The 26,602-nt window shown below is 35.3% G+C and overlaps 1 protein-coding gene across 28 annotated transcripts in view; it reads right to left on the reverse strand.

Moving 5' to 3' along the window:
* Nucleotides 1-372: 372 nt before the first annotated feature.
* Nucleotides 373-26,602, reverse strand: part of TRDN (triadin) — a 400,175-nt gene continuing 373,945 nt past the window's right edge. For 25 of the 28 annotated variants that reach the window (XM_086707737.1, XM_086707736.1, XM_086707734.1 and 22 more), the window contains 3 exons: nt 8,304-8,345; nt 6,190-6,225; nt 373-2,778 (listed from right to left, as the gene is read on the reverse strand). In XM_086707737.1, coding sequence (XP_086563863.1) covers nt 2,639-2,778; nt 6,190-6,225; nt 8,304-8,345 — 218 coding nt within the window. In that variant the 3' untranslated portion in view covers nt 373-2,638. The remainder of the gene's footprint in view (nt 2,779-6,189; nt 6,226-8,303; nt 8,346-26,602) is intronic. The other 3 variants (XM_086707742.1, XM_086707729.1, XM_086707728.1) reach the window with 1 other exon arrangement.

Here is a 26,602-nt window from a genome sequence, read left to right on the forward strand (position 1 = left end):
GGAGAAGGGGCAAAGAGAGAGAGAGAATCTCAGGTAGGCTCCACACAGTCAGTGCAGAGCCTGATGTGGGGCTCAAGCTCACAAACTGTAAGATCATGACCTGAGCTAAAATCAAGAGTCAGATACTTAACCTAATGAGCTACCCAGGTACCCCATAATTATCAATTTTCTACAGATCTTCATCTATTAAGAGAAGTGAAGTGTGGGAGAGAGTGTGTATCTCATACCATTTGGACAAAATGGAGAACTAAAACAATTATTAAATGCTTACGTATTTATGACCAATATGACATGAATTGTGAGTTCCCTATTAAAGACAAAAACTTTTAATCCAACCATTTATCTTTTCCTTTTAAAATGTAAAGCACAAACTTGAAGGACTAGAAACACTTTATTTGATGGAACCATACAAACAGATGAGAGTTTAGTTAGTATTTTTGAAGTGCTATCATCATTGTAACTTTCAGCAGATAAACTTTAATTATTATTAACGTTGTTTACATCTTAACTGGTTTGTTTAAACTCCAATTACAATAAATTGGCATATTTTACTTTTTATTAAATAGTTTTTATAATGACAATGAAAGATGCAATGATGCAATGTAGAAAAGCACTCGGAGGAAAAATTAGCGCTACATCCAAAGTATTATTTCAGAAATTTATTTTGACATCATATTCATATTAAGATATGTTGTCAGTGTCCACAGTACATCTGTGAGGTATCAGGTTGTTTGTCTTGAAATCCCTATTTCACACATAGGAAAACAAGCACAGTATATTTAGTAAATTTTCCAAGGGCACACATTGTGTCAAGATAGCACTGGGAACAGAATTTATTTCTGGTATTTTTCTTACATAGTCCAGTGCCTAACATAGTGTCCTAGAAAGAGTAAGTACTTAATACATAGCCATTGAATGAAAGAATGGATAAATCATTCTATGAAATCTAAACAACTGTCATATTTGCTCTCTATTCCCTTCTTCATTAAATTGAAGAAGCCGTAGGAGCAGTTGAGCAATAAACTTTACCAACTGTCCCCTCCACAAGTTTCCATTGCTACATGAAGAAGCTTTGCAAGATGATACCATCTGGTCAGTCCTGAAGTTATACACTCTAGGTCCCCCCGAAAGAGTGTCATTAATCTTGGTTCATTGTAATGTTGGCTTTTGTGGTGTGAGTTAGATCTACCAGCAGGTGCCTGAGACCAACTCTTTTCACCGAAGTCACTGAAAATCCATTATTAATACTGAACGTGTTACTGATGCCCTAGCCTAATATTTTAGTAAATCAGAGTTCTAAATTAGACTTAAAGAACTTGATAGTTGTTGAAAATAAGTCACTTGGCTAGTATTGGCTCTGGCTACCTCAGCAGAGGGTAGTTATAATGCCAGAAAGGATAACTTAATTTATTTCCTGAGTTCATTTGTCGTAAGTTGAGTTGCAACTGTAAACACGATTAAGGTCACAGTGGCATGACTTTTAAAGTTGATAGAAAAATGTGGTAAAGAACATAAGTGTTCATATCACCAGAAGACAAAAAGATGACAAAGCCATAATAGTCATTCCCAGTGATCATCAAGTAAGTTAAAAATTGTCATTTGTTCTATTGGTGCTGATAACCACTTAACGAAAAAACAAGTAAGACATCTCATGAAGCACTTATGGTTAAAATATAGTTCTTCAATTTTGATGACATTCATTTATATACATATATATTTTTTTTTTGAGAAAGAAAACCCATTTAACTGTACAGAATGATCCTATTTAAGTGAAAGGAAATGCCTTTGCATTTGTCACCAAAATTTAGTCATTGAACTAAAATTTCATCCAGGTGACATTTTCATTAGGACATAGTCTGGAGAAATCTGAAAATACTACATCTCATTTGCCTTTATGTCAAACAAATGATTCACCAGACCTGCCTAATTGGATGGTATATTTCCACTGGAGTGAATGTCCTAATTATAATTTAAGACAAATCTGAGAGAGAAGGTTTATCAGACATTTCTACCTCATTTTATCATGTCCAAAGTTCAGAGATATTTTGAATTCTGTGTAAAAGAGCATCACAAGGAACTTACAGCACTCTTTGGTGCAACTATTACCCATTCTTAAAGCATTGCCACAACGAAAATAGAAAGAGACATAAGTAAAACTAAACTATTAAACATCAACTTAGTGGGCAAATTGCGTTTAGAGATCCACATCATAAAGAGTAGCTTTTGTGTAGGCTCCTGTACTCCTTAAACTGAAAGCATAGTCTCTGTTTTCATGTAAGAATATATCTAACTGAAATCAGGAATTCCATTTTGTTACTGTGTCAGTTATATTTAAAAGATCGTTATTAAGGAAACTTTAATTTGTAAGCAACTCTACAGTGAATAGAAATAGGAAAATATAAGCATCCACACTTAGCAACAAACACAAATAACAGATTCTTGAGCGCCATATCTTTCAACATGTTTGCTTATCATTCAATCCTTTTGCCCACCCTTTCTCTGTAGGTCAGGCAGGAGAGTAAAACATTTTCAGAGAAACTCCCCAGATTCATGATTTTAACTGCCTACGCCACTGCAGACAAACAATAGGTCCTATCGTCGAAGTCTCAAAGCACTTGTAAGGGCCATGCATGTGTATCTATTGTCCTTGTTGCTTTTGTCCTGGAGAACTTCGTTGGCCAGAGCTCTCTCCGGGATGATGCGCAGGAGTGACAGGAAACTGAAATCCATAGCCATTGTACCCATCCAAGTAGACACATTGGAAGAAACTGATGGGGCCTATGGAAGAGAGCATGATAATTTGTTAAAACAAGCAGAACATGAGCAGGAACAAAGGTAAATCACAGCCAGATAATACAATATATGTGGACGTGGGTTCTTCAGCTAGATAGCCTTGACAGTAACTATCAAGTTAATAAACCTCATTGTGTCTTAGATTCCTCACATGTAAAATCAAGACGATAGCAAAAACCTCATAGAAATGTTGTGGAAATTAAATCAGTAAATATATGTGAAGCACTTGAAATCTTTCCTGACACATAATAATCCCTTAACAAATGATAATAAAAATTATCTGGCATAGAAAGTCAAAGTACTTACATCATAGGAATCTATTGATGTGCACTGTACTCCGAAAAACTGTTATATAGTTACAGATTTTAAAACATGAGCTTATCTATATGAAAAATAACGGACTTTTCTTGTTTCTTTTAATGTTTTTATAAAACCACAGAGAGCCTTGTGGTCTTAGAGTCTTGAGGCTTTCCACTTGCCCTTACTCTCCTGAGATGGCATAGTTACTGTTTTTTAAATTTTGTTTAACATTTATGTTTATTTTAGAGAGAGAGAGACATCGCATGAGTGGGGTAGGGGGAGAGAGAGAGAAGGAGACACACAAGGTCCAGGCTCTGAACTGTCAGCACAGAGCCCTAAGCAGGGCTGGAACTCACCAACCGCGAGATCATGACCTGAGCCCGGATGCTTCACCGACTGAGCCACCCAGGCACCCGGGGAATACTTTTTACGACAATGCGTCCAGGTAGCCGCTCTGTTGTCAGAGCAGAGAGCAACACAGAAAATGTGTTAAAGCCAAGCAAGGCAGTGCAGCGTGGTGGGTAAGGGCATGAGCTCCCAATGCTCCCAGGTAGCAGCTTTGTTAAGAGATGGTGACTCTGACTTCTCCAAACAATCATGGGCACCTACTGACTCTTCAGTGCTTTCTATTTTATCTATTTGCCTTCTGTTAATGAACCACAGAGTTTTTGCCAATGGCCAAGAAAGAGAATGACTGTTGAAGTGACTGCTATGTGGAATATGGTGAGGCTGGCCAAATTCGGATCAGCCTAAGGGCTTATGAAATAGAATGAGGCAAAGCAGGGGTATTAAGCAGCTAAAGGAAGCAATAAGGAATTATTCTGATTTCATCTCCCTGGGTGTCAGCTGACTTGAATCACTGGTTTTCAGTGATGAAAGTAGTTTGGAGAAATCTTGACTTTGTTCTTTCTTTTCCCCTTCATCTTATCCAGAATTATTTTCTTTTCTGTTGTAGCTTTAAAGAGAGGCAGTAACACAATCTGCCCCCACTCCCAAGGTTGTAAGTGCTTGGGGCTTTGACGGGCCACTGCCAGGGATGGCAATAAAGCTAGACTGCACTGGGACAACTGGGTGGCTCAGTCTGTTGAGTGACTGACCGGCTCCGGTCATGATCTCACTGTTTGTTCGGTTGGGCTCTCTGCTGTCAGTGCCAATCCTGCTTCAGATCCTCTGCCCCCCTCTCTCTCTGCACCTCCCCTGCTCTCTCTCAAAAATAAATAAACATTAAAAAATAGCTGGACTGCATTAAGATGAATGGCAGCATCAGTGCTAAAAGTAGAAGAGTCCAGCAGGGACAGGTTACCTTCCAGCTGAACTGTACTAGACAAGGGCACATTTCTGAGCATCTACTTAATTGATGCTGATAGGCTGTTAATGGAAATATCATTACATCTGCAAATGTTAAGGCTTATATAAAAGGCTCAGGAATATCAGGCTGTAGAACTATTTTATAGTAAGATGGAAATAGGAAGTATTGTTTTTCTACAGAAAATGCCCCAATCAAACTTAAAATATTTGATGAGTTTTTTTGCTAAAAATATTGAATTGATTCATTTGTTCATTTTAATTTTTTTAATATTTTTAAATGTTTTTATTTATTTTTGAGACAGGGAGAGACAGAGTGTGAATAGCAGCAGGGCAGAGAGAGAGACCCACACAGAATCCAAAGCAGGCTCCAGGCTCTGAGCTGTCAGCACAGAGCCTGATGCGGGGCTTGAACTCACAGACTGTGAGATCATGACCTGAGCTGAAGCTGGAAGCTTAACCAACTGAGCCACCCAGGTGCCCCTCATTTGTTTTTAATTAAACCTTTTATATTGAGATTATTATAGAGTTGCTTGCAGTTGTCAGAAATAATACAGAGCTATTCCCATATACCATTCACCCAGTTTCCCCACTATGGTGACATCTTTACAAAACTATAGTACAATATTCCAAACAGGAAATTGACCTTGATACAATCCACGTATTCTTTTGAATTATATTTTAATATTTATTTATAAAATAAAGACTTTAACTGTTTATGTGACATAGCCACAAATTTTTACCAGTAGCTTAATAATTGGGAAACTCCTGTTTAAACCAGAAACATGCCCAGATTGACTTTATAGATTTTTGAAATAATAGTGAAAAGTACTGTTTTTCTCAAAACCTGATTATATGAAGGGCTATAATGACTCCCTCTCTTATTTGCTGCAATCGCCTCAACATCTGAAGCAGAGCTTGGAATCTAGTAGGCACTTAATATTTGCTCAGTGAATCAAGTATTAATATGGAGTAGGAGTCATTTGCTGTTGTAGTGGGCATTTTAGTAACTTCCTGCAGAAACACCTTAAAGAAGCAGTTAGAATCCAGAGAACATTATTGATTTCATTTCTTCAGATAAATGTCTATTCTTTAAAAGCATTAAGCAAAACGAACTTCAGTCATACCTATTTCAAACATTGCTTCTTTTAGTCTGTCCAGCAATGACTTTAATGCAAATGCGAATCCAAAATGTATTGCTTTACCATTTGAAGAAAAAATATCTAATTTGGAAATATCAGAATGATGAGAATCTTGGACATTGAATTTTGTAACTGCACATGAATGTTGATTGCATTCTACAATCAACGATCCAAAGACTATTAAGAGCCTGCCACATATCTAGAAAAACCAAAAAGAACTTTCAATCTTAAAAGAAGCGAGTTTCTAAGCAATTGAATTGCTGAGTCTTATTTCTACATTTTTTTTCTCTTTGATATAAGAAAGTTCAGCATATCACTTCAGCTGTCTGATTATAAAGCAGACAGTAGCACATATTGAAGCACAAGTTTAGTGAGAGTGCACAGGATCAGAGCTGTGTAGAATGGTCTGCGATAAATGCCACTTCAGTCATTACTTTGTAATTCTTCCAAATACGTGCCTCTTGCCTGACACAAAAAGTGGTGGGCTTATTTTTGAAATATAAATGACCTACTTTAATGTTATTCATCATGTCTGTGCTAAAAATCTTTTTCTTCTCATACTGGTCTTCTTAAGGGTCTAAAGTGCCGGTTTATACTTCTACCTTTAATATAGAATGACTTCATAGTTTTAAAGTAATTATAAACTTACTTTTTTGCTTCTTTGTGGAATACACATCTTCAGTTTCTGGTGTATACAAAAATATGACAGTAAATAATTTGTACATTCACAGCTATTATACAAATATGTAGGGAACTAAAAATGTCTAAACGGTTGCACAATATGAAGGAAACAGGAGCTAATTCCCTCTTTATAATATATTCTAGGTTCTTATTCAGATTCTATTCAATCTCTCACCCTAAAATTTATAGCTAAGAGCCAGTAGCAGAAGAGGAGCCAGTGGAAGAAAACAATGTGGTGTTCAATATGTACTTGTTCAAACAGGAACACTGGTCCTGATGTGTTTGATGTTGGTGGGTGAGTGCTAGCAGATGCACATATTCTTTTTTTTAGAAGAGGTCTTTAATGTTTAAAGTTATAACATGTAAGAGTGAGCGGGCTAAATAATGAATACTTCAAAGTAATTCTAAATTTAAAAAAATTTTTAAGGTTTATTTATTTTTGAGAAAGAGAGACAGAGAGACAGAGTGCAGAGAGAGGGAGACGCAGAATCCGAAGCAAACTCCAGACTCTGAGCTGTCAGCACAGAGCCTGACACAGGACTCAGGCTCACAAACCATGAGATCATGACCTGAGCCAAAGTCATATGCCTAATTGACTGAGCCAGCCAGCCTCCCCAAAGTAATTCTAAATGTTTGAGGGGCTTAAGTTTTTAGTCATCATCTTTGCCATGAAAGAATATCAGCAGACTGGTGTCCTGTATTAGTCCCTTTTCTCATCTGGCTCATGGATTTCTCTACTGTAGTGATACGTGCCATGTATTTATCTAGTGATGGATAAATTGAAGCTATCTAGTTGAACCCCTTTATCTAGTGTTCACATTAACTGGTGTTCACATTTGGGCTTTGGGGGGTTTCGTGTAAAACCCTGAAAGGTAACAAAGATGTGAATGCATGTGTCTTTCATCAAAAGTTAGGTTTTAGACTTCAACAAATTCTAAGTATGTTCAAGGACCTTTCTTCTCAAAGTGTGATCCATATTCCAAGAGTTTCACTGTTATTTGGAGATTAATATATAAAGGTAGTTCTTAGGCCCCAACCCACATTTATCCCATTTTAAAAAGATTGTCAGATGATTTATGTATAAAATGATTTGAGAAGCAATTGTCTAGAAGTCAAAAACATGTTAAGAGTTATTGTTCTTAATAATTCAAGTTTTCAAAAAAATCTAAAAATTAAGTATTCAAAAACATATCTTAGGACAAGTGTAAATCATCCTAAGACTCAGGTGTCCATTTCTTTGTGTCTTTCCTCAAAACACTATTTTCTACACTGTTAATTAATTCTGGGCACTGCTATAGTACATATATTTTCATGGCAAGAACAACTCTTACACAAGCTCTATTGTTTATAGGCAAGTTTGGAAGTATAATAGAAAATATCTATTATATAACATGCCACTCTAAGGACTCTGGAAACCCTTCAGTAAAAAAAATAAAATAAAATCAGTTGAAACTCTTACAATACAAATAAAGAAATTTAGTCCTGAAAAGACTTGCTCAAGATTATGTATCTAGTTGTGATATATTTTTCTGAAGTTTGAGCCTTTTCTTTCTTCCTTTTTCCATCTTTCCTTCCTTCCTCCTTCCTTCCTTCCTTCCTTGTTCCTTCCATTTCTTCCTCCCTCCATTCCTTCCTTCTTTCGTTCTTTCCTTCCTTCCTCCCTTCCTTTCTCTAGCCATTGCTGTTAGTATAGGCAAATTGTTTTACATTTTTTTAATAAAAATATGTCAACTTCACCTTTAAACATTTATGTAGTTCTCTTTCTATCAAATAACACCCCCATTCAATTCAAAAATAGTGAAATCATGGTTTTGAAATATTGTTCTTGTAAGCAGATTGGACAATAAATGCATCTAATATTTACTTTTAAATAAACCAGTGTCTAACTAGTGCCTTCAACATGTGAAGATATGCATTTTTTTCCAAATAATGTAAAAAAGCTGTTTGTCTAAAAAATGGGTCTGCCACCTAAATATTACTCAGGAAAAGCTAAAGACTAAATCAAGAATAGTTAAATAAAACAGACAAAACATCATAGCCTTAAGAGAAAACTCCTAAATACACTGAAGACAACAAGTTCACCTTCAGCTTTCTTTGAAGCCGGTACATCTTCCAGATCTTCTCCTAGAGAGTAAAGAAAGGACACATCAATCCATGGTCTATTTTCCAGCTTTCCCAAAGAAGAAATTTTGTATTTAAGGTTTTTGAATCATAAGATCTATTACTCTGCGAACTCAGCATTTAGTGTCTCTATGAACAAGAACTTCCTGACAAACAAGGTAACTTCTCTGACTTGGGGAGAGGGTGCGGGGCAACGGATACAGTATCAGGCTGTGGTTAGGGCTGACAAAAGCTGGCTATGATAAGAAGGACCTGCAGTGACGCTCCCAAATGTGGCTCTCCTCTCTGACTCCTAACACTCCTTCCCCAAACTACCAACACTTCTGGAACTTAGGACATTAGAGATAAATACATAAGCTAGATCCTGAGAAAAATATCCGCCAGCATATTTTATTAGTGGACTGATTAGATTTTAGTCTTTTGATGGATAATTGTAGAGGCAATTAAAAGACACTAGAAGTTGAACCAAAGCTCAAATACACAATGACTCTTAGCTTACATTATGTAAATTACTTGCTGTTTTGTGTACAGGCACATGTGGAATAATGTGGAAGATTTTTAAGTCAGAGATAATTCTAAGAAAATATAATTAAATGATCTTTAAATGTTCACATCAGTTTTTTAGCATTCTTAATGATCTGAAAGAGGGTCGGTTTTCTATTATTTATTCAGATTTTGCATACCAGCTGCTCACTAATAAATAGAAAAGGGGTAAAATAGGTCAGTATGCAAATTTTCTCTAATAAGAAAGAAATGTGACCTTTAGAAAGAGATGTTATTATGTAAAAGAACAAAATGGGAAAAAAGAAAATTACGACCACTTTTTTGCAGTAAATATTTTTAAACTACTTAAAAATTTTATTTTTTAATTAGCAACTTTGGTGAAAAAAGTCTCATCAGGACTCGGAGGCCAAGACTGAGACCCCAAAACAGCTGTTTGTTTGTTTTTTTCCTTGTCAGGCTGGAGCAGAGTTTGAATCAGAAAAGAACCTCTCCAGCTCTGGCCATAATTTACTCTCTACATCTGGGTCTCAGGTAAATTGGTTGCAAACTGGCTTCACTTCATCCAAGGACCTAGTTCAGGGCATTCGTGGCTTCCTTGTGTTGAGCGTCCCTTGCTCCTGATGTTGGCAGTGTCACTTAACTGTGGACTGGAGCATCCATTTGGGCTGGAGCAGTGAGTTACTAAAATTTCACCCTGATTAGTTTAGAAATATTTTTTTTTTCAACGTTTATTTTTTATTTTTGGGACAGAGAGAGACAGAGCATGAATGGGGGAGGGGCAGAGAGGGAGACACAGAATCGGAAACAGGCTCCAGGCTCTGAGCCATCAGCCCAGAGCCTGACGCGGGGCTGGAACTCACGGACCGCGAGATCGTGACCTGGCTGAAGTCGGACGCTTAACCGACTGCACCACCCAGGCGCCCCTAGTTTAGAAATATTTACAAGCTTAACTCAATTAAATGCTGGATTAAATGACCATGGTCTGAAATTGCTCTGTTAGCTGCCATGAATAAAGAAAAGGTATAAATGGGTACATGATATTTTGAAGTAACTTAACTATATTTTTAAAATGATGTCAGAGTTCTTAAAAGAACCAAATGATAGTTACACTTTCATTGTGTAGCAAGAATCTGCTAATTTTTATGGAGAATGTTTATAAAAGTAAACTAATGCAAGGTTCTTGTACACAAGAAATACAGATTTTATTTTTGAGGATTATAGACACATAAGCCTAAGATGTTTATGCTCTGGATTCATTTGTTATCCCTGGAGAAATAAATGTGGGTAGAATAAAAACCCGAGCTGCTTCTCTTTTCCAAATTCTGTATTCTGACCCAGCATAAACTAGCTACGTGATAAAAGCTGGCAAGAAGTGAGTCATATATCAATTGCTCAAGCTAACCGGGAGAACAGAGGCACCAGAAGGTAAACCGCAAGCCTAGGGCAGTTGCTATAGAGATGCAGTGTCTTTGTAAGCAACTTAACAGCAACAGAAATTTACTGAACTAGGAATAATGAATGTACCGCAATTGTCACTGCTCAGCATACAAAAAAGAAATAACACACTTACAATCCATTTAATTTTATAACTTGCGCATTGATTAGGTGAGTGGTGGTTTGGATAAAACAAATACTTGACTCTAAAAAGGTATAATAATTACCATAAAAGATGTATCAACATGTGCCGATGGACTTTTAAGAAAACATTTTATGAAGGAAGTTTAATTTATTTTTTATTTTTATTTTTTTCCTTGGAAGGCTTATCTGAAGAAATACACTTAAGATCAGATGTAGAAGAAATCAAGAAATAGCGATATATAATAGCCACACCCAATTTTGGAATCAAATAGGACAGATGTTTCAATTTCTTGCTAAGTTTGCACAAGAATAAGGAATGTGATGTTTTACTTTTGTCAGTTTTTAGGGTCACGTCAGTGCAGATATCCCACTCCAGTCTGAAGAATAAACAATTCAAGATGCTAAAAGTGAATAATTTGATATTTGTTGCCTTAGAGTTCTCTAAGCTGGACAGTGCAATCTCCAAGCCAAACAGGGATGACAAACATTCCTAAGTTTAAGGACAATGACTGGAAAGCAGAATCAGATTATTTAGAGACCTTGGGATTCTGTGATAATCTGAGTGTACCTGCATCTTATTTGTGAAAAGGAAGGGAAGGAAGAATTATCCACAACTCATCACTGGAACATCACAGCTATTAGAGCATTGATTTTTAAAAAGTGATTTGTATACTTTGTATAATTTTAGAACACAATGAATTTTATTTTCTGCATATGTCCCTTAGTAAACAGTATCTTTTCATTAAAAAAAGGAAGTCTAATTTAAAATCGGTCCTGTGAGGGTGCCTGCGTGGCTCAGTAGGTTGAGCGTCCAACTTCAGCCCAAGTCATGATCTCACAGCTCATGAGTTCGAGTCCTGCACTGTCAGCACTGAGCCTGGAGCCTGTTTCAGATTCTGTCTGCCCCTCCCCACCTGGTGCTCTGTCCCTGTCTCTCTCTGTCTCTCAAAAATAAATAAAATAGAATGGGTCCTTAATATAGAGGGGAATATGACCGAGGGAGATGGCAAGTTTCAAGTGAAGGCAATCATATGAAGAAAGACTAGATATAGCAAAGAACAGAAGAGATTCAAGGAGCAGATGGAATGTTGAGGAGGGCAGGAGAAGTGCATCTGCAAAGGTTAGAAAATGTTATCATGTGGAAAGACAGATGTCAGGCTGAGCATTCTCTACTCAACGTCCTAGCCAGTGAAGGTCATTCAAGAAGGAAATCATGTTCTAATGTACTTTGTAAAAATAACAAGACTAGAATATGAGAGCATGGATTCAGAGAAAGAAATTGGAAATTTATTTTAATAGTCAACATAAAAACAATGATTTCTGCAATTGGAAATCACTGACAGAGTTGAGTATAAATAAGGCTTCATAGGTACAATTAAATAGGATTGAGTACATGTGAATGCAAGAGATTATATAATAAGGGATACCTTAATGCACTTTCTGAGTTTGGAAGAAAATAGTGGTGCCACTCCCAGCAACAAGGAAATCCTAGGAGGTACTCATTAGCTGGGGGCATCATAGGAAATTTAGTTTTCTAGCAGTTAAATTGTGGTGTTGGTTGGTCACGATACTAAAAGTGTCTAAAAGGAAGAAAGAGAAGGTAAGTTGTCTGGAAAAGTTTACAAGTGACATGCATTGAGTTAATAGGCAAAACTGAGTGATTTAAGAGCTCACTTTTACTGATGGCAATGATAGCTAATACTTAACACCATCTGCTGGGCCTTATTATTTCATATGTGTTATCACACTCAATTGTGACAACCCCTCTGTGGGGTAGGTGTTCTTATTTTAAATCTCTTATATAGATGGAGCAGAGAAGGGTTAAGTGTTGTCCGAAGTCACAGAATGAATTAAGTGACAGGACTGAACCATGGACCCCAGTCTACCTGGATCAGAACCACTTGAATGAGGATTTATATTTATTTCACAAATAGTATAAATGTTATTCCTGTTATGTTCCAGCCACTGTTCTAAACACTTTATAAATGAGAACATATTTCACCTCCTTGGAAGTGGGTACTATCCCCATTCCCATTTTGTAGGTAGGAGAATTGAAGGCTAGAGACTCAAGATCCCAGGGCTAGTTAGTGGGGAAACCTGGGATTCAGACTCAGGCATTTTGGCTTTAGAGATTGTGTTATTAGTCACTGTGCCATTCCACCTCTAGAGGCTGGCCTCCCAAACTCAGTTCTCTCCGAATTCAGAACCTATGCATTATATTGCCAGCTGCATAAACCATGAACTTGTGCAGAGCAGAAATGAAAGAGTGTCCCTCTTCTAACAATCCATTTTCTTTCTGGTGGGATGAATAGAAGAGTTACTTATCTGTATTTGAAAATGATAATAACAATGAAGATGAAAATATATCTGTTCTGTTTGCCTAAACACTGTATTTTAGGTAACCTTATTCTAATCAATTAAGAATGAAAATATTATCCAGACTTTCAAACTGTAGATTTCATCTTTTATTTATATAGAAACTTAGATTCCAAAGGAATCACAAGTATTAATGACTCTGTCCTCTTATCTAAATCAGACTTCTCCACGATAACAGTCATGAACACATGAGAGGTCTTGTCTGTGTGGCTACCATTTCAACCTTTTAAACATGCTGATGTCAAAGTCTGGCTTTTGTATAACTCTTTTATACTTATGAAATTACAGCTACAGACACAGAGGTTCTTAGATAGCTATCTAAGAAAACAATAAAATGATCATGATAGGTCTAAATTTTGTATTTTCAAGTCTTCCTTGTCTCAATTCCATAATCTGCTTCATATCACATAAGTGTCTGTTCCAACACTTAAATTTACATGTATGCGTGTATATATATATATATATATATATATATATATAATTTTATAAATTTTATAAAATATATAAATATGTACACATATATGTATATACATATTTATATATAAATATGTAGATATTTATATATGTGTGCATGTGTTATTTAAAAAAAATTTTATTAGTTTTTTTTATTTTTGAGAGGCAGAGAGAGACAGAGCATGTGTGGGGGACGAGCAGAGAGAGGGAGACACAGAATCGGAAGCAAGCTCCAGGCTCTGAGCGGTCAGCACAGACCCCGATGTGGGGCCCGAACTCACGAACGTGAGACAGTAGCCGAAGTCGGACCTTCAACCGATTGAGCCACCCAGGCGCCTCTGTGTGTGTGTGTGTGTGTGTGTGTGTGTGTGTGTGTGTGTGTGTTATTTTGTCATCAAGTGTAATGCCCTGAAAAAAAAAATCAGAAATTCTCTTTGCCCTTTGCTTCATAGTTTTTGCTGAGCTCCAAGACTGGTCTCCAGCCATTAATCAAAAACAGAATGAGAGCAGGATGGGACTTTAGGAAAGTTCAGGAGATAAGTCTTTGTCTGCATGGGGTCAAGGGTAGCCTTGGTTCTATGAGGCTGAAAACAGATACAACTCAAAAAGCCAGTATGTTGACAGTAAGGAGACTCATGTGTGTGTGTGTGTGTGTGTGTGTGTGTGTGTGTGTGTGTGTGTTTGAGTGTATATAACATTAATACATATGGATATATATATATATATATATAGCATCAATATGGGCAGTAATTAATATTTGGCTGAGAGAAATTCCAAGAACATAAAGAAATGTGGAGTTTAGCTGCAGTACCAACAGTTATTATGATGTACAATTACATGTATTTATAAATACATGGATTTAATATATGAATTAACAAACTTTATAGTAAAAATGACAGATTTATCATTCTCAACAAACAATCTTATCTTGGTTCCATTTCTTATTCTCTATAAGGGTGTTCTCAGATTTTTGGTTACAGAAATTCTTAACAGTCTTAAAAAATTAAGGACCTCAAAAAACTTTTGTTTATGTGGATTATGTCTATTGATAATTAATGTAACAGAAATTAAAACAGACATTGTTTTTAAACATAAGGATTCTCAAGCAAACAGCTCTTTGGCTGAAAGAGTGACGACTTTCTCACATATCATTTAGCCTTTGGAGAATTCCACTGTATGCTCATGAAAAAATGAGAGCAATAAAGGTAAATAGTGGTTGAATATTATTATGTAAAGTGTTTCAGGTCACCTGAAAGGATTTTGGAGACCCTAGGGATCCATTGACTATTACATTGAGAAATGCTACTCCAGGTGAAGAATTCTATCTCTACAAAATAACCAACATTAACAAAAGGAAATAATTAAACATAAACCTGTCAAAAGGAAAGGTAATTATTCAAAAATAAGTTTATTAGCCATATATTACATATGGCTATATATAGATCAAAGTATTTGAGAAAACAAGAGAGTAAATGTCACCTTTTGAGAAAAAAAAAACAATTTTATTTCTCTAACACAGGAACCAGTAAAATAATGCAAGATATAAGCAGAACACAGACAAAGCAAAACTGAATTCTTCAAATTAAAAATTATTACAGAAGAAATATCTGGTATGCGCTTTCACCTACCATATATATTTTACGCAAAAGTTATTACATATCATAGCAACCCTTTGCCAATTAACTGCTAATATTGCATTAAAAGAAAAATTTTAAACTGAGTTGAAATACACAATGAATGTAAAATTTTTAGATTTAGGCTTAGATATCAATTTCTTTCTTGTTTGCTTGCTGGCTTTCTTACCTTCTCTTTTTCTCTCTTTCTTCTTTTTTTTCTATATTAAAACCGTCCCTTCTAAGTTTGGATAACTGTAATAAATTTAACAACACTATCACACGTATGCATGTTAATAAATTAGAAACATATTTACAGTGGTTTCTAAAGGTTGTTGGAATCTCAGTTTCTTCTTCGTATAAAGTGTATAAATTCATCATGTGTATTTTATGATGTCCTCTATGTGTTTGTAACAGAAAAATGTCTGAAATTGAATCAGTAGTCAAAAGTCTCCAAATAACCAAATGTTCAGGACCAGACAGTTTCATAGGCGAATTCTACCAAACATTATAAGAAGAGTTAATACCTAGTCTTCTTGAATTCAAAAAAAAAAAAAAAAAAAAAAGAAAAAGAAAAAAGGAAACTTCCAAATTCATTTTATGAGGCCAGTAATACTCTGGTATTACTCAGTATTACCAAAATCAGATAAAGACACCACAAAAAAAGAGAACTATGGGCCAATATCTCTGATGAACATAGATGCAAAAATCCTCAACAAAATGCTGGCAAATGAATCCAACAATACATTTAAAAAATTATTCACCATGATCACATGATATTTATTCCTAGGATGTAAGGGTGGCTCAATATTTGCATATCAATCAACATGATACATGCCATCAATAGAGAAAGGATAAAAACCATTTGATCATTTCAAAAGATGGAGCCTTATGTACAAGAACCAAATTATGGAGGTAGCCCGTGTCCACCAATAGATGAGTGGATAAAGAGGAGATGGTATATATAGATGTGCAATGGAATGTTATTCAGCCATAAAAAGGAATGCAATCTTGCCATTTGCAACAACATGGATGAAGCTAGAGAGTATAATGCTAAGTGAAAGAAATGAGTCAAAGAAAGACAAATACCATAAGCTTTCCCTTATATGTGGAGTTTAAGAAACAAATGAGCAAAGGGAAAAGAAAGGTGAGAGAGACAAACTGAGGACAGACTCTTAACTATAAAGAACAGATGATTACCAGATGGGAGGTGGGGGGGGGATGGGTGAAATAGGTGATGGGGATAAGAGTACACTTATCTTGATGATCACTGAGTAATGTATAGCATTGTTGAATCACTATATTGTGCACCTGAAAGTAATATTACACTGTATGTTAACTCTACTGGAATTAAACTTAAAAACTTTAAAAAAGACCAAAGTAACAAACATTTCCTAAAGGAATTTAAAGTAGAAAGAGCAATGTATGCAGCAGCAAAAAACTTTTTACAAAAGTTAACCTGTAATTGAAAATAGCATAGAAAAAAGAAACCATTGAATAAGCAAAAAATAAAATAGAAATGTCAAAATATAAATATATTTTTATTATTTTTTAAAAATGTTAATGTTTATTTTTGAGAGAGAGACAGATCATGAGAGGGGGAGGGGCAGAGAGAGAGGGAGACACAGAATCTGAAGCAGGCTCCAGGCTCCGAGCTGTCAGCACAGAGCCCAGCGGAATCCACCATGAACTCATGAACTGAGCTGCAGTCAGATGCTTAACAAACTGAGCCACCCAGGTGCCCCTAAACATATTTCTTAAAAGATTAGTTTAGTTTTACAAAGTGAATGCCACCTTAAAGTTTTCTTGTAATTTATTCATTTAAGAAATAGCTACTCTTTCAGCAACAACGAGTACAATGAGCTCTTTTTCTGTGCAGGTGCCCTACAAGGTACTTTACATTTTCACTTACGTCTCATAACACACTAAGAAATAGGTGGAATAGCTTCATTTTACAAGATAACACTGAGACTCAGCAGATTTAAAATGTGTTAAGCAACACATTTTTAAAGTATTAAATGAAGGTATAAAGCTGAATTTCTTGAGCTTCTAGACCCTCAATCTTTCAATTAAACATTCTATCTCCACTTTCAGAAGAAAAGGACAATGCTACCTAGAAGTAATTTGCAGTCAAGTAGAGAAAATGGACAAGTATCCAAACAAATATAAGATACTATGGGTTGCAAGGTAGTATATAACAATCATCAAAACAAGCGTGAGATGTTTTCAGTGGTGGTACAATCACTTCTTCCTAGGGACGTCAAAGAAATTTTTTGGAAGCTATCCCATGGGAGATCGGCCATGAAGGATCATATAGCCAGAAATGGGAAGAAAAATACAGGAAAAAAGAATGACAGTATCAAAAGATGGAGGAAAATTAGGAACATGGACAGTTGAATTGGTTTGGTATCTCTTATAGGTATACACAGTGATTATAGAAAAAAGACATAAAATGTAGTTTAAGACTGAACTATAGAGGCTTTAGATCCTCAAGCTAAGATGTGTAGAATGTATTCTAAATTTTCCATGAAGAAATATTGAACACTTATTATCTAAATAGCTTAATCAATTTGAAGTTTTGGAAAACTTAATTTATTAGTAGATGTGAAATGGAAGAATGTCAGAAATCAGAAAGGGACCTGCTGAAAAGTCACTGCAATGATTCAGAGGAGAAAGAGCAAAGCTAACATGACTTGACAACTGAATTAGAGCCTGACAAAAAAGAACGGTGATTACGCAAAGTAGAATTTGAAGGTTTATGTCTATGTGACTAAAGAATAGAAATCATGGGCGCCTGGGTGGCGCAGTCGGTTAAGCGTCCGACTTCAGCCAGGTCACGATCTCGCACTCCGTGAGTTCGAGCCCCGCGTCGGGCTCTGGGCTGATGGCTCAGAGCCTGGAGCCTGTTTCCGATTCTGTGTCTCCCTCTCTCTCTGCCCCTCCCCCGTTCATGCTCTGTCTCTCTCTGTCCCAAAAATAAATAAAAAACGTTGAAAAAAAAAAAAAAAGAATAGAAATCATGTGGCAATTCCCTTTGGGATTTGCTGGGGTTGAGGGATAAAGGAAAGAAGGGGGAATAAGATAGGAAGGTCAGTCGTGAGCCTGTGCAAAGAGTGATGCTGAGATTTGAAAATGTGAGACCAGAGTTGATAAGGCAGGTTAGACTTCAGAACACCTTGGGGTCTTACCCACAAAGAGATAGATAGCAAGGTGGAAGGGCCCTGCTGGGAAAGAGTGTGAAGAGGAGAAAAGAAGGTTGACAATGGAAGAACCAATCCTCAGGGCGGGGTGTGTGTGTGTGTGTGTGTGTGTGTGTGTGTGGAAATAACAGAAAGATAATGCTGAGAAAATATCAGACTGAAGAAAACGGAGTCTGATATTATGAAAACCAAGAGAGGAAAACATCAAGAAGGACGAGAGCCCAACAACATTGAATGCATCAGAGAGGTTGAGAATGGGAGAGGGGTGAGAGAAGGTAATTAAGCTCTGCAATTAGGAGGTCTGGGTTGAGCTTTAAGTGAGTTATTTGAGGACAGTGTCAGAGGTTAATACTCAGCTTGCGTGAAATAAAAGTCTGAGGAATTTGGTCAAGAATTGGTGGGAAACTTACTGAAGAGGTGTAACTGTAAATGAAAGCAGAGCAAAAGCACAACTTCAGGAAGCAGAAAGAGCAAGGGAAATTTTTATATGCCAGAAGTGTCTGAGGATATTCGCAGGTGAAGGGAGGAGGGCTTCTTAGAGCGAGAACTGAAGATGCAGGATGGTGGGAGTCGGCATCAAGGAGAGGCAAGAGGGGTGGAGTCAAGGAGAAAACACGGAATGATAAATTTCGGGTGAAAAGCAATGTTTCGTCTTCTGAGCATGAGAATGTAAGGGTGGTGAAATAATGGGAAAGGTTAAAAGAGACTGTAATTTGGAGAAAAGAAAAATTTTAAGGAATCCACATGGATGGCATAGATCATGAATTTCATTTTTCTTGTTTTTAAAGATAAATTTTCCTGTGTAGTGCCCAGCCTGTTCTGTGTACTCTTAGCAAACATGATGAATAAATAAAAATGACCTAAATAATGCAAACATGTGTACCAGCAGTTACTGCATGTTTATTTCTACCAGCAATCTATTTTGATTTGTGTAACGTTTCAAGAAATACTTGTAGGTAAACATCTGGGATCCTAAAGCATCGACACAAATGTAACTTTGCACGAATTTTTGTTTTCATTTTCACTCCTCCTATTTTATCTAATTCACTGAATCACTTTGACTCTGTAGAAATATCAAAAGCTTAAAATTATTTTCTCAACTGATGTGATGAATCATGTGTAAGTGATTTGATGCAATATTACATTCTAAGGGTTAACATTTTTTTCAAGAACTCATAAGAATCTGCTATAGTTCAAAGCAGCAGTTGATAGCCAGTTTATTTTAGTTTTTTGGTGTGAAAGCCTCCTTTATGCAGCTATTATTTTAAATGATCATGAGTTTTAAAGAAAACTAACTACTACACTGAGCAATATCCACAGAATTCTCGAGATTGACCTCCGGGGGTAATAAAGTATGCAGAGACAGTTCACATTTGGAATTTTGCACACAGTGAAGCCAAGGGTGTTCAATAAATGTATGCAATCCTTTCTGAGTGTCTGTCCTGTCACTCTGAGGATAGGACACAGCTGTCTTGAGGGCCATGTCAGAACAACTTAACATCACCAATAAATGAATGAGGCCACATTGCTGGTACCCAAAGACTAATAATCAACAGCGACAAACATTTCACCAAATGTGCCTTATACACAGACTTGCTCTGAGGTCTAGCAGAATGAGTTATCAGAGATAGTAAGCAGGGCAGCTGTCCCTATTTAGAAGGCTTCAACCAAGTTACTGCTCCATTCTTTTTCTCCTGAAACAAAATTTCCATAAGTATAATCACCCTTGCTCTAAAAAGTGGCATTGTTTTAAATCCACCCAAAAACAAGTGAGATGTTTTTTCCCATTATGATTTTTTTCTTATTATGGTATCCATTTTGACACAAAAGCTTAATAAGTGAAACCTGTTCCTACCCAGGAAAAGTAACACATTATCATGCCATAATTATTACCATCATTGTCATCCTCATTCCCATGGATGCCAATCAATAAATACTTAATAGACACCAATTATTATTTATGCACCTTCTATTTTATCTTATTTATCTCTACCCAGAATTTCTATGAGGTAATATTATTATTATTATTATTATCCACATTTTATTATCAGTTTTTTTAGTATTTATTTATTTTTGAGAGAGACAAAGCATGAGCAGGGGAGAGGCAGAGAGAGAGACACACAGAATCTGAAGCAGCCTCCAGGGTCTGAACTGTCAGAACAGAGCCCAATGCGGGGCTTGAACTCACAAACCATGAAATCATGACTTGAACTGAAGTTGGACGCTTAACCAACTGAGCCACCCAGGCACCCCTATTATTATACACATTTTAAAAATAAGACTACTAAGCACAGAGATGTTATGTAGATTTCCCAAGTTTACACAAATTTTAAAATAGTTTCCCTGTTATCAGCCACTACCCAATGATAACATCTGTATTTCTATCATGAATTTGGTGATAATTTGTTTTTAACAACAACTACATTGATGTTAATATTCATTAGCATTCCATTCCAGCAAGTGATCTCCAATAATATTCCATCCCAACAAGTGTCCCAAAACAAAACAAAACAAAACAAACAAGTGAGTCATTGTATAATATGATACTATTTAGGAAAAAAAAAACATATGTCCTAATATAAACTTTAACCTAAACACTATAAGAAAGCATATTTTTCTTTTTCAAAGGCTTGTGCATATTTGTATTAACTAAGAATGGATTTTTTAAAGAAGATAAAATTTATATTTCTATGATTAAGGATTGAATAAAGTTTTAATAATAAATTTTATACAATTGCCCAGAACTAGAACATCAGAGTTTCACTTTTTAATTTAAGCAAGTAAGGCATGAATCTTGTTAAAACAAGGTTTGGGGATAACATTAAAAAAACAACTCTTGGACTCTAATTCTGAGAACACGATAGACAATATTCGCTACAAAATCATACTTTTTGTTGAAGTGCTGGGCTCAGAGGAGACAAAGGAAACTTCCAGAATCTTCCCTTCTGTTGCAAGAGGAGAAAAAGAACACCTGCTGATCCACGAACGGTGAGGTCACCCTGTGGACAAGTGCTTATAGTAAAACAAGAACTCAAAAACTAAGTGTGCAAGGAGCAAAGTAGGGGTGCATAGGCTGTGAGCCTTTGTTAAGCCAGAGATGGTGGGACAAAAATATAAGTGCCCCAGGTGATTTGGAGAAGATAGCAACAACACAGTATTTAAATCTCCTTCAAATCCCCTTGTAAAAACAGAGAGTGAAACCCATGGACAATATTTAAAACAAACTGAAATGAGCCCTAGAAATATGGACTGAAATAGTCAGAAACCTACCAGGTATTAGCATCTGCGGAGAAGGAAGGAGAGGAAGGCAATAGGGAGTCTGAGAGACACCCCAAACAGGAAACCCCCAAACAGCCAATAGGCATTTTCTGAAAAGTGAGTAATGACAACTTGAGATCATCAGCTGAACCTGGGAAGGGCTTTGCCCAGTCCCAGAGCAGGTAAGCATAAAGGGTTCACCACGAAGTGTGAGTGCTGGTACCATCTGGTACCCTGTGACTCCTGGGGAACTTATGAGCCAGGGTTCACTTGCAGGACAGAATCCCACAAATGGTAAGACACTACTAGGGGTGGAATAAAAGTTGAGCAAGATAGGGACAATGGAGAGAAAGAAAGATAATTTTAGATAAAAGTGAGGGAAATAAAATAAAACTATGAGCTCATAATCAAAGTTCCAATCACACAAAGAAAAAAGCCTTCATAAGGGAGAGCCTGAAGAAACAACAAACAAACAACACATTTACATCACAAGGTACTTCAGATATTCAAATTTTCAAACTTGAACTTTAATATATATACAAATCTATATATACAAATCTTCTAAGAATTAAAATATGAATTCAAAAATAAGGACAAACAATAGATTATTAAAATAACCAGTAAGATTTGAAAAATAACTATTATGATAAAATATAAATTATATAAAATCTCACTGGATGGGTAAAATAACATATAGAACTGAAGAAATAATTAGTGAATGTATGTTAAGACTGATCAAATTACACTAAATACATCATGGAGAAATGAGGAGATGAAAAATTAGAAAGAGATGTTGAAAGAAGAAAAATGTGCATACCTAACACATTAATAATGAGCACAAGGAAAAAATAGTAATATTTGAAGAAATAATGGCTATGAATTCTCCAAAGTGGTAAAGGAAAGAAAAATGACTCCATGTGCCCTGGAAAAATTTCACAATAAAAAGAAGCTCTCACTCCATAAACTATAGTGAGTCTGCAGTGGATCAAGGGCAAAGAAAAAATATATAAGAAGACAGAGAGAAAGGATAGGTCATATGGAAGGAGTGACAATTCAACTGGTAACAGAATTCCTCTACCTTAGTGGAGGAAGAGAAAACAATACAGTGACATGATGTACTCAAAGTAATCAGAGTGCCTAACTGGTGACCTAGATCTTGTGCTTAGCAAAAGGCTTTCGACAATAAGGATGATTTAAAGACATTGTCACATAAATAAAACCTGAGAACACTTTCCACCAATAGGTCTTTGCTCAAGACGCTTCTAGAGAAAGAGATGCTAAAGAAGTATGATGTTGAAGGAAAAGTCAGAGATGTGAGAGAGATGGTAGCAATGTAACTGAGAAATCTGTAGGTGAAGATAGACACATGTTGAAAAATAATACTAATACAATTTGACATTCAGATTCTTTTAAAGGTTATAATTCAACTATTGAACAAAATTAGCATGTAAATCAGGTTTAGATGTGATGAAATTTAAATGTAGCATCCTTCTCTTGTTTGGAAGAGGGTGTTGGTTTTTTTTTTTTTTTTTTTAACGTTTATTTATTTGTGAGAGAGAGAGAAAGAGAGAGTGTGAGTGGGGGCGGGCCAGAGAGAGAGGGAGACACAAAATCCGAAGCAGGCTCCAGCCTCTGAGCTGTCAGCACAGAGCCCTACGCAGGGGCTCGAACTCACAGACTGTGAGATCAAAACCTGAGCCGAAGTCAGACGCTTAACCGACTGAGCCACTCAGGCGCCCTGGGGGAGGGTGTTTTATAGTAATTTTATTCTTTAAATGTGCATAGTAAAATTTCAAGGGTCACGGCTGAAGTAAGAGAAATAGAGTGTTGTCTTTCCAGATAGGTAGACATTAGAAAACAGAAAATAAAAATATATTTAAAGGGAAAAAACACTCAATTTTGTAACGGACAAGAAAAAATATGAAGAAGTGTTTAGAGAACATGAGAAATATAAAACAAGCAAGATGGTGAGAACTAGACCTAAAATATTAATAATCACAACTAATGTGAGTAGTTGAAATTCATCAGATTAAAAGTGAAGGCCATTGTACTGGATAAAGAAAGAGTAAATTTTAACTTTATGTTATTTACTAAAGAGATATCTAAAACAAAATGTCATGAAAAGACATAAAATAAAAGTTTTTAATAAAAAATTCTGATAAAATACTAACCAAAAGAAGGCTGGAGTAATTGTAATAATATCAGATACACTTTACTTAAAAAAGGTCATTATATGGAATATAGAAGTTACTATGTAAAGATAAATGTTCAATTCACCAGAAAGATACATAAAGCTTGGATAAAATGTATAAAATAGCTCCTAACATAAAAATTGATAAAACTACAGGGATAAACTGAAAATTTTCCATCTTGGAGGAAGATTTTAATATAGTTTATCCAATTATTGAATCTTCTATTATTCAAAAAATTAATGAAGATAAAGGGTAATTGAAAAACAATGAATCTTGACTCAATCAATATAGGATCATGCTTCCAACCATTAGAAAATGCACATTATTCTGGATGAAATATGGAATACCTACTAAAACATATTTATTTGTAAGATAAAGCTCAACGTATTTTAAAGAGGAGACCATTTTCTCTAACCACTATATAATTAAATTAGGCATTGGTTAAAAGAGGATGATCTTTACAATCCCCACAGGTTTGGAAATTGAAAAACAAGTTTTAACATTTCCATGTAAAATGCTAGTTAAAGAATTTATGTTGATGGAATTAAGGTATACTTGCAACAGAACGATAATGAAAATATTGCATATAAAAGCTTGTGGGATGTTGCTGAAATAGCATTTAAACTCACTGCCTTATATGCTTATATTAGTAAAGTAGAAAGGTAGAGACTAATAAAATAAACATCCACATTAAGATATCTAAAAATAGGGGCGCCTGGGTGGCGCAGTCGGTTAAGCGTCCGACTTCAGCCAGGTCACGATCTCGCGGTCCGTGAGTTCGAGCCCCGCGTCGGGCTCTGGGCTGATGGCTCAGAGCCTGGAGCCTGTTTCCGATTCTGTGTCTCCCTCTCTCTCTGCCCCTCCCCCGTTCATGCTCTGTCTCTCTCTGTCCCAAAAATAAATAAACATTGAAAAAAAAAATTAAAAAAAAAAAATCTAAAAATAAACACAGAAAAATCTTAAATAAATTAGGAGTAAAGCAAATATTTAATGATAGTAGAATAGATTATAATGTGTATATTTACAAAGTAATATGCTATACAATAATAAAAATGAATAAACTATAACTATACAAAAACACTTATGAATCTGAGAACATACCATTAAGAGAAAATCTCAGAATACGTCCTATAGTTTCATATATATGAGAGACCAACAAGTGATAAAATTAGGGAAAAAATCAACTTAATTAGTCTTCGATGACATAAATAAATTGATTTAGACATGAATTAACCATTAGAAGACTTTTAGGTTGAATTCAATCATTTTATTCATTAATTTCATTATTTATAAAAGGCAACTATATACAATATTGCCATAAAGCAAAGCATATTTTTCTTGTGTTTAAGAATTTATGAAAATTAGTTCTTTATGTCACTAGATTTTAATTTTATAATTCACAGACTTATTAATAGTTTGTCTCAAAAAGTGAAATATTCTTTCAAATGGGAATTACATACCTATTAGTAAATTCCGGATTTTTGAAATTCTTGAAAATTTTCAATGCAGGGACATATAATCAATACAAAATAGGCTACACTTTTATTATGATAAATGTTATACTTTAGTTATGTTTAATTAGATTCTTTTAAAAGAAGTCTTTAACATAAGTTATATCAAATGTGTAAATCAAGAAAGGCTATAAACTTTTACATCGTTGTTTAATTTTTAAGCACCTTGTGCTTAAATTTTAGATAAATGTCCAAAATGGCTTAATTCTGATATCTAAAATATTCACCAAACTGTAATATTGATGCAAATTACTCATTAATATATCATATTTACGTAAAAAGAAAAAATGCAAAACGAAAAAAATGAATGAGTATTTTAAAAGTTAGCAAGCTTTATAAAGCAAATCACAAATGTAAGCTATAAAGGAAGTTGCCTAAAACATGGAAATCCTGGCCAGTCTTGTTTGAAGTGTCCTTAAAAAGTAATTAATTTCTATAAAATATTTTTATTAGTATGTCCTTAAAAATTAAATTCATTATCTTTGATATCAAAATTAGATCTCAGAGGCTTTATGATGATCCCAAACCGGTCTATGCAGATAATTTTGTTGAATTGCTGATGGGAAAATGCTCATGTTCAAAGAAAAATGTTATAGGAAAAGATGCTAAAGTTAAATTTCCACATAGAAGCATCTCAAGAAATGTTCTTACTGCATCACTTCTTTTAAAATACTAATTTTAAGGGGAAGCCAACCTCTCTTTACTCAAATGTTGTCTACCAGATAATAAAAACAAAATAACTATGGGCTTCTATAAAATCTTTGTCTTTGATATCCCCACACCCATTGTTATAAGTATACTGTCAATGTCTCAGCTACATCAAGAGCCTTGCAATTCCACTAGGTGCTAGTCTTCCCTTGGCACTATTTGCCTTATGATAATGTATGTTTTCAGTCCTCTGTTTTATTTCATATTTTGCCTTTGGGAAACTTCCTGGGGAGTAATGTTTTTGGATGTACAGTTATTTATATTTTTCAGAAAAAAATTTTCTCAAAAGACTTAAAATAATATCAAATGGTTGGGCCATTTAAAATTCAAAAATGTGTTTATTTTGCTTTTAATTTTTAGGGTACTATATCTTAAATATAATACAACTTAACATTCCTTGATGTCTTCTTCTGAATTCTATGGAAAGTAAATAATTCATTATATAATTGCCATATCTATAGAAAATATACAGAATGAAAATCAAATGGATATTTAGAATCAGAAAGCTACATCCTTACAAAAAATAAACCCACAAAAGCAAGCATCAATTTAAACCATAATTGCCTATGAATCATGGAAATTTTGATTTTGCAATGTTACTTTCACTGATGTCATAGAGAGATATTTGTGTATTGCTGATTCCTATCAGCATCTTCTTTATGCCTATAATAAAACCCCAGATATTTGAGAATCCAGTCCACTGGGATGATCTCAAGCATCTCAAGCAGAGTGAACCAGAATTCAGGAAGAAATACCCCCTTCTGTATTACACTAATCCTTTTCCACACATTAGCACCCTTCCTTCCCAACCAAAAGACCCAGGAATGAAGGGCAGTCTCTGTGCTTCCAGTACCAAAACAGAAAAGC

Source organism: Puma concolor, chromosome B2 (assembly GCF_028749965.1).
Source record: "Puma concolor isolate L17-30 chromosome B2, mPumCon1.1.hap2, whole genome shotgun sequence".
NCBI classification, from domain to species: Eukaryota; Metazoa; Chordata; class Mammalia; order Carnivora; family Felidae; genus Puma; species Puma concolor.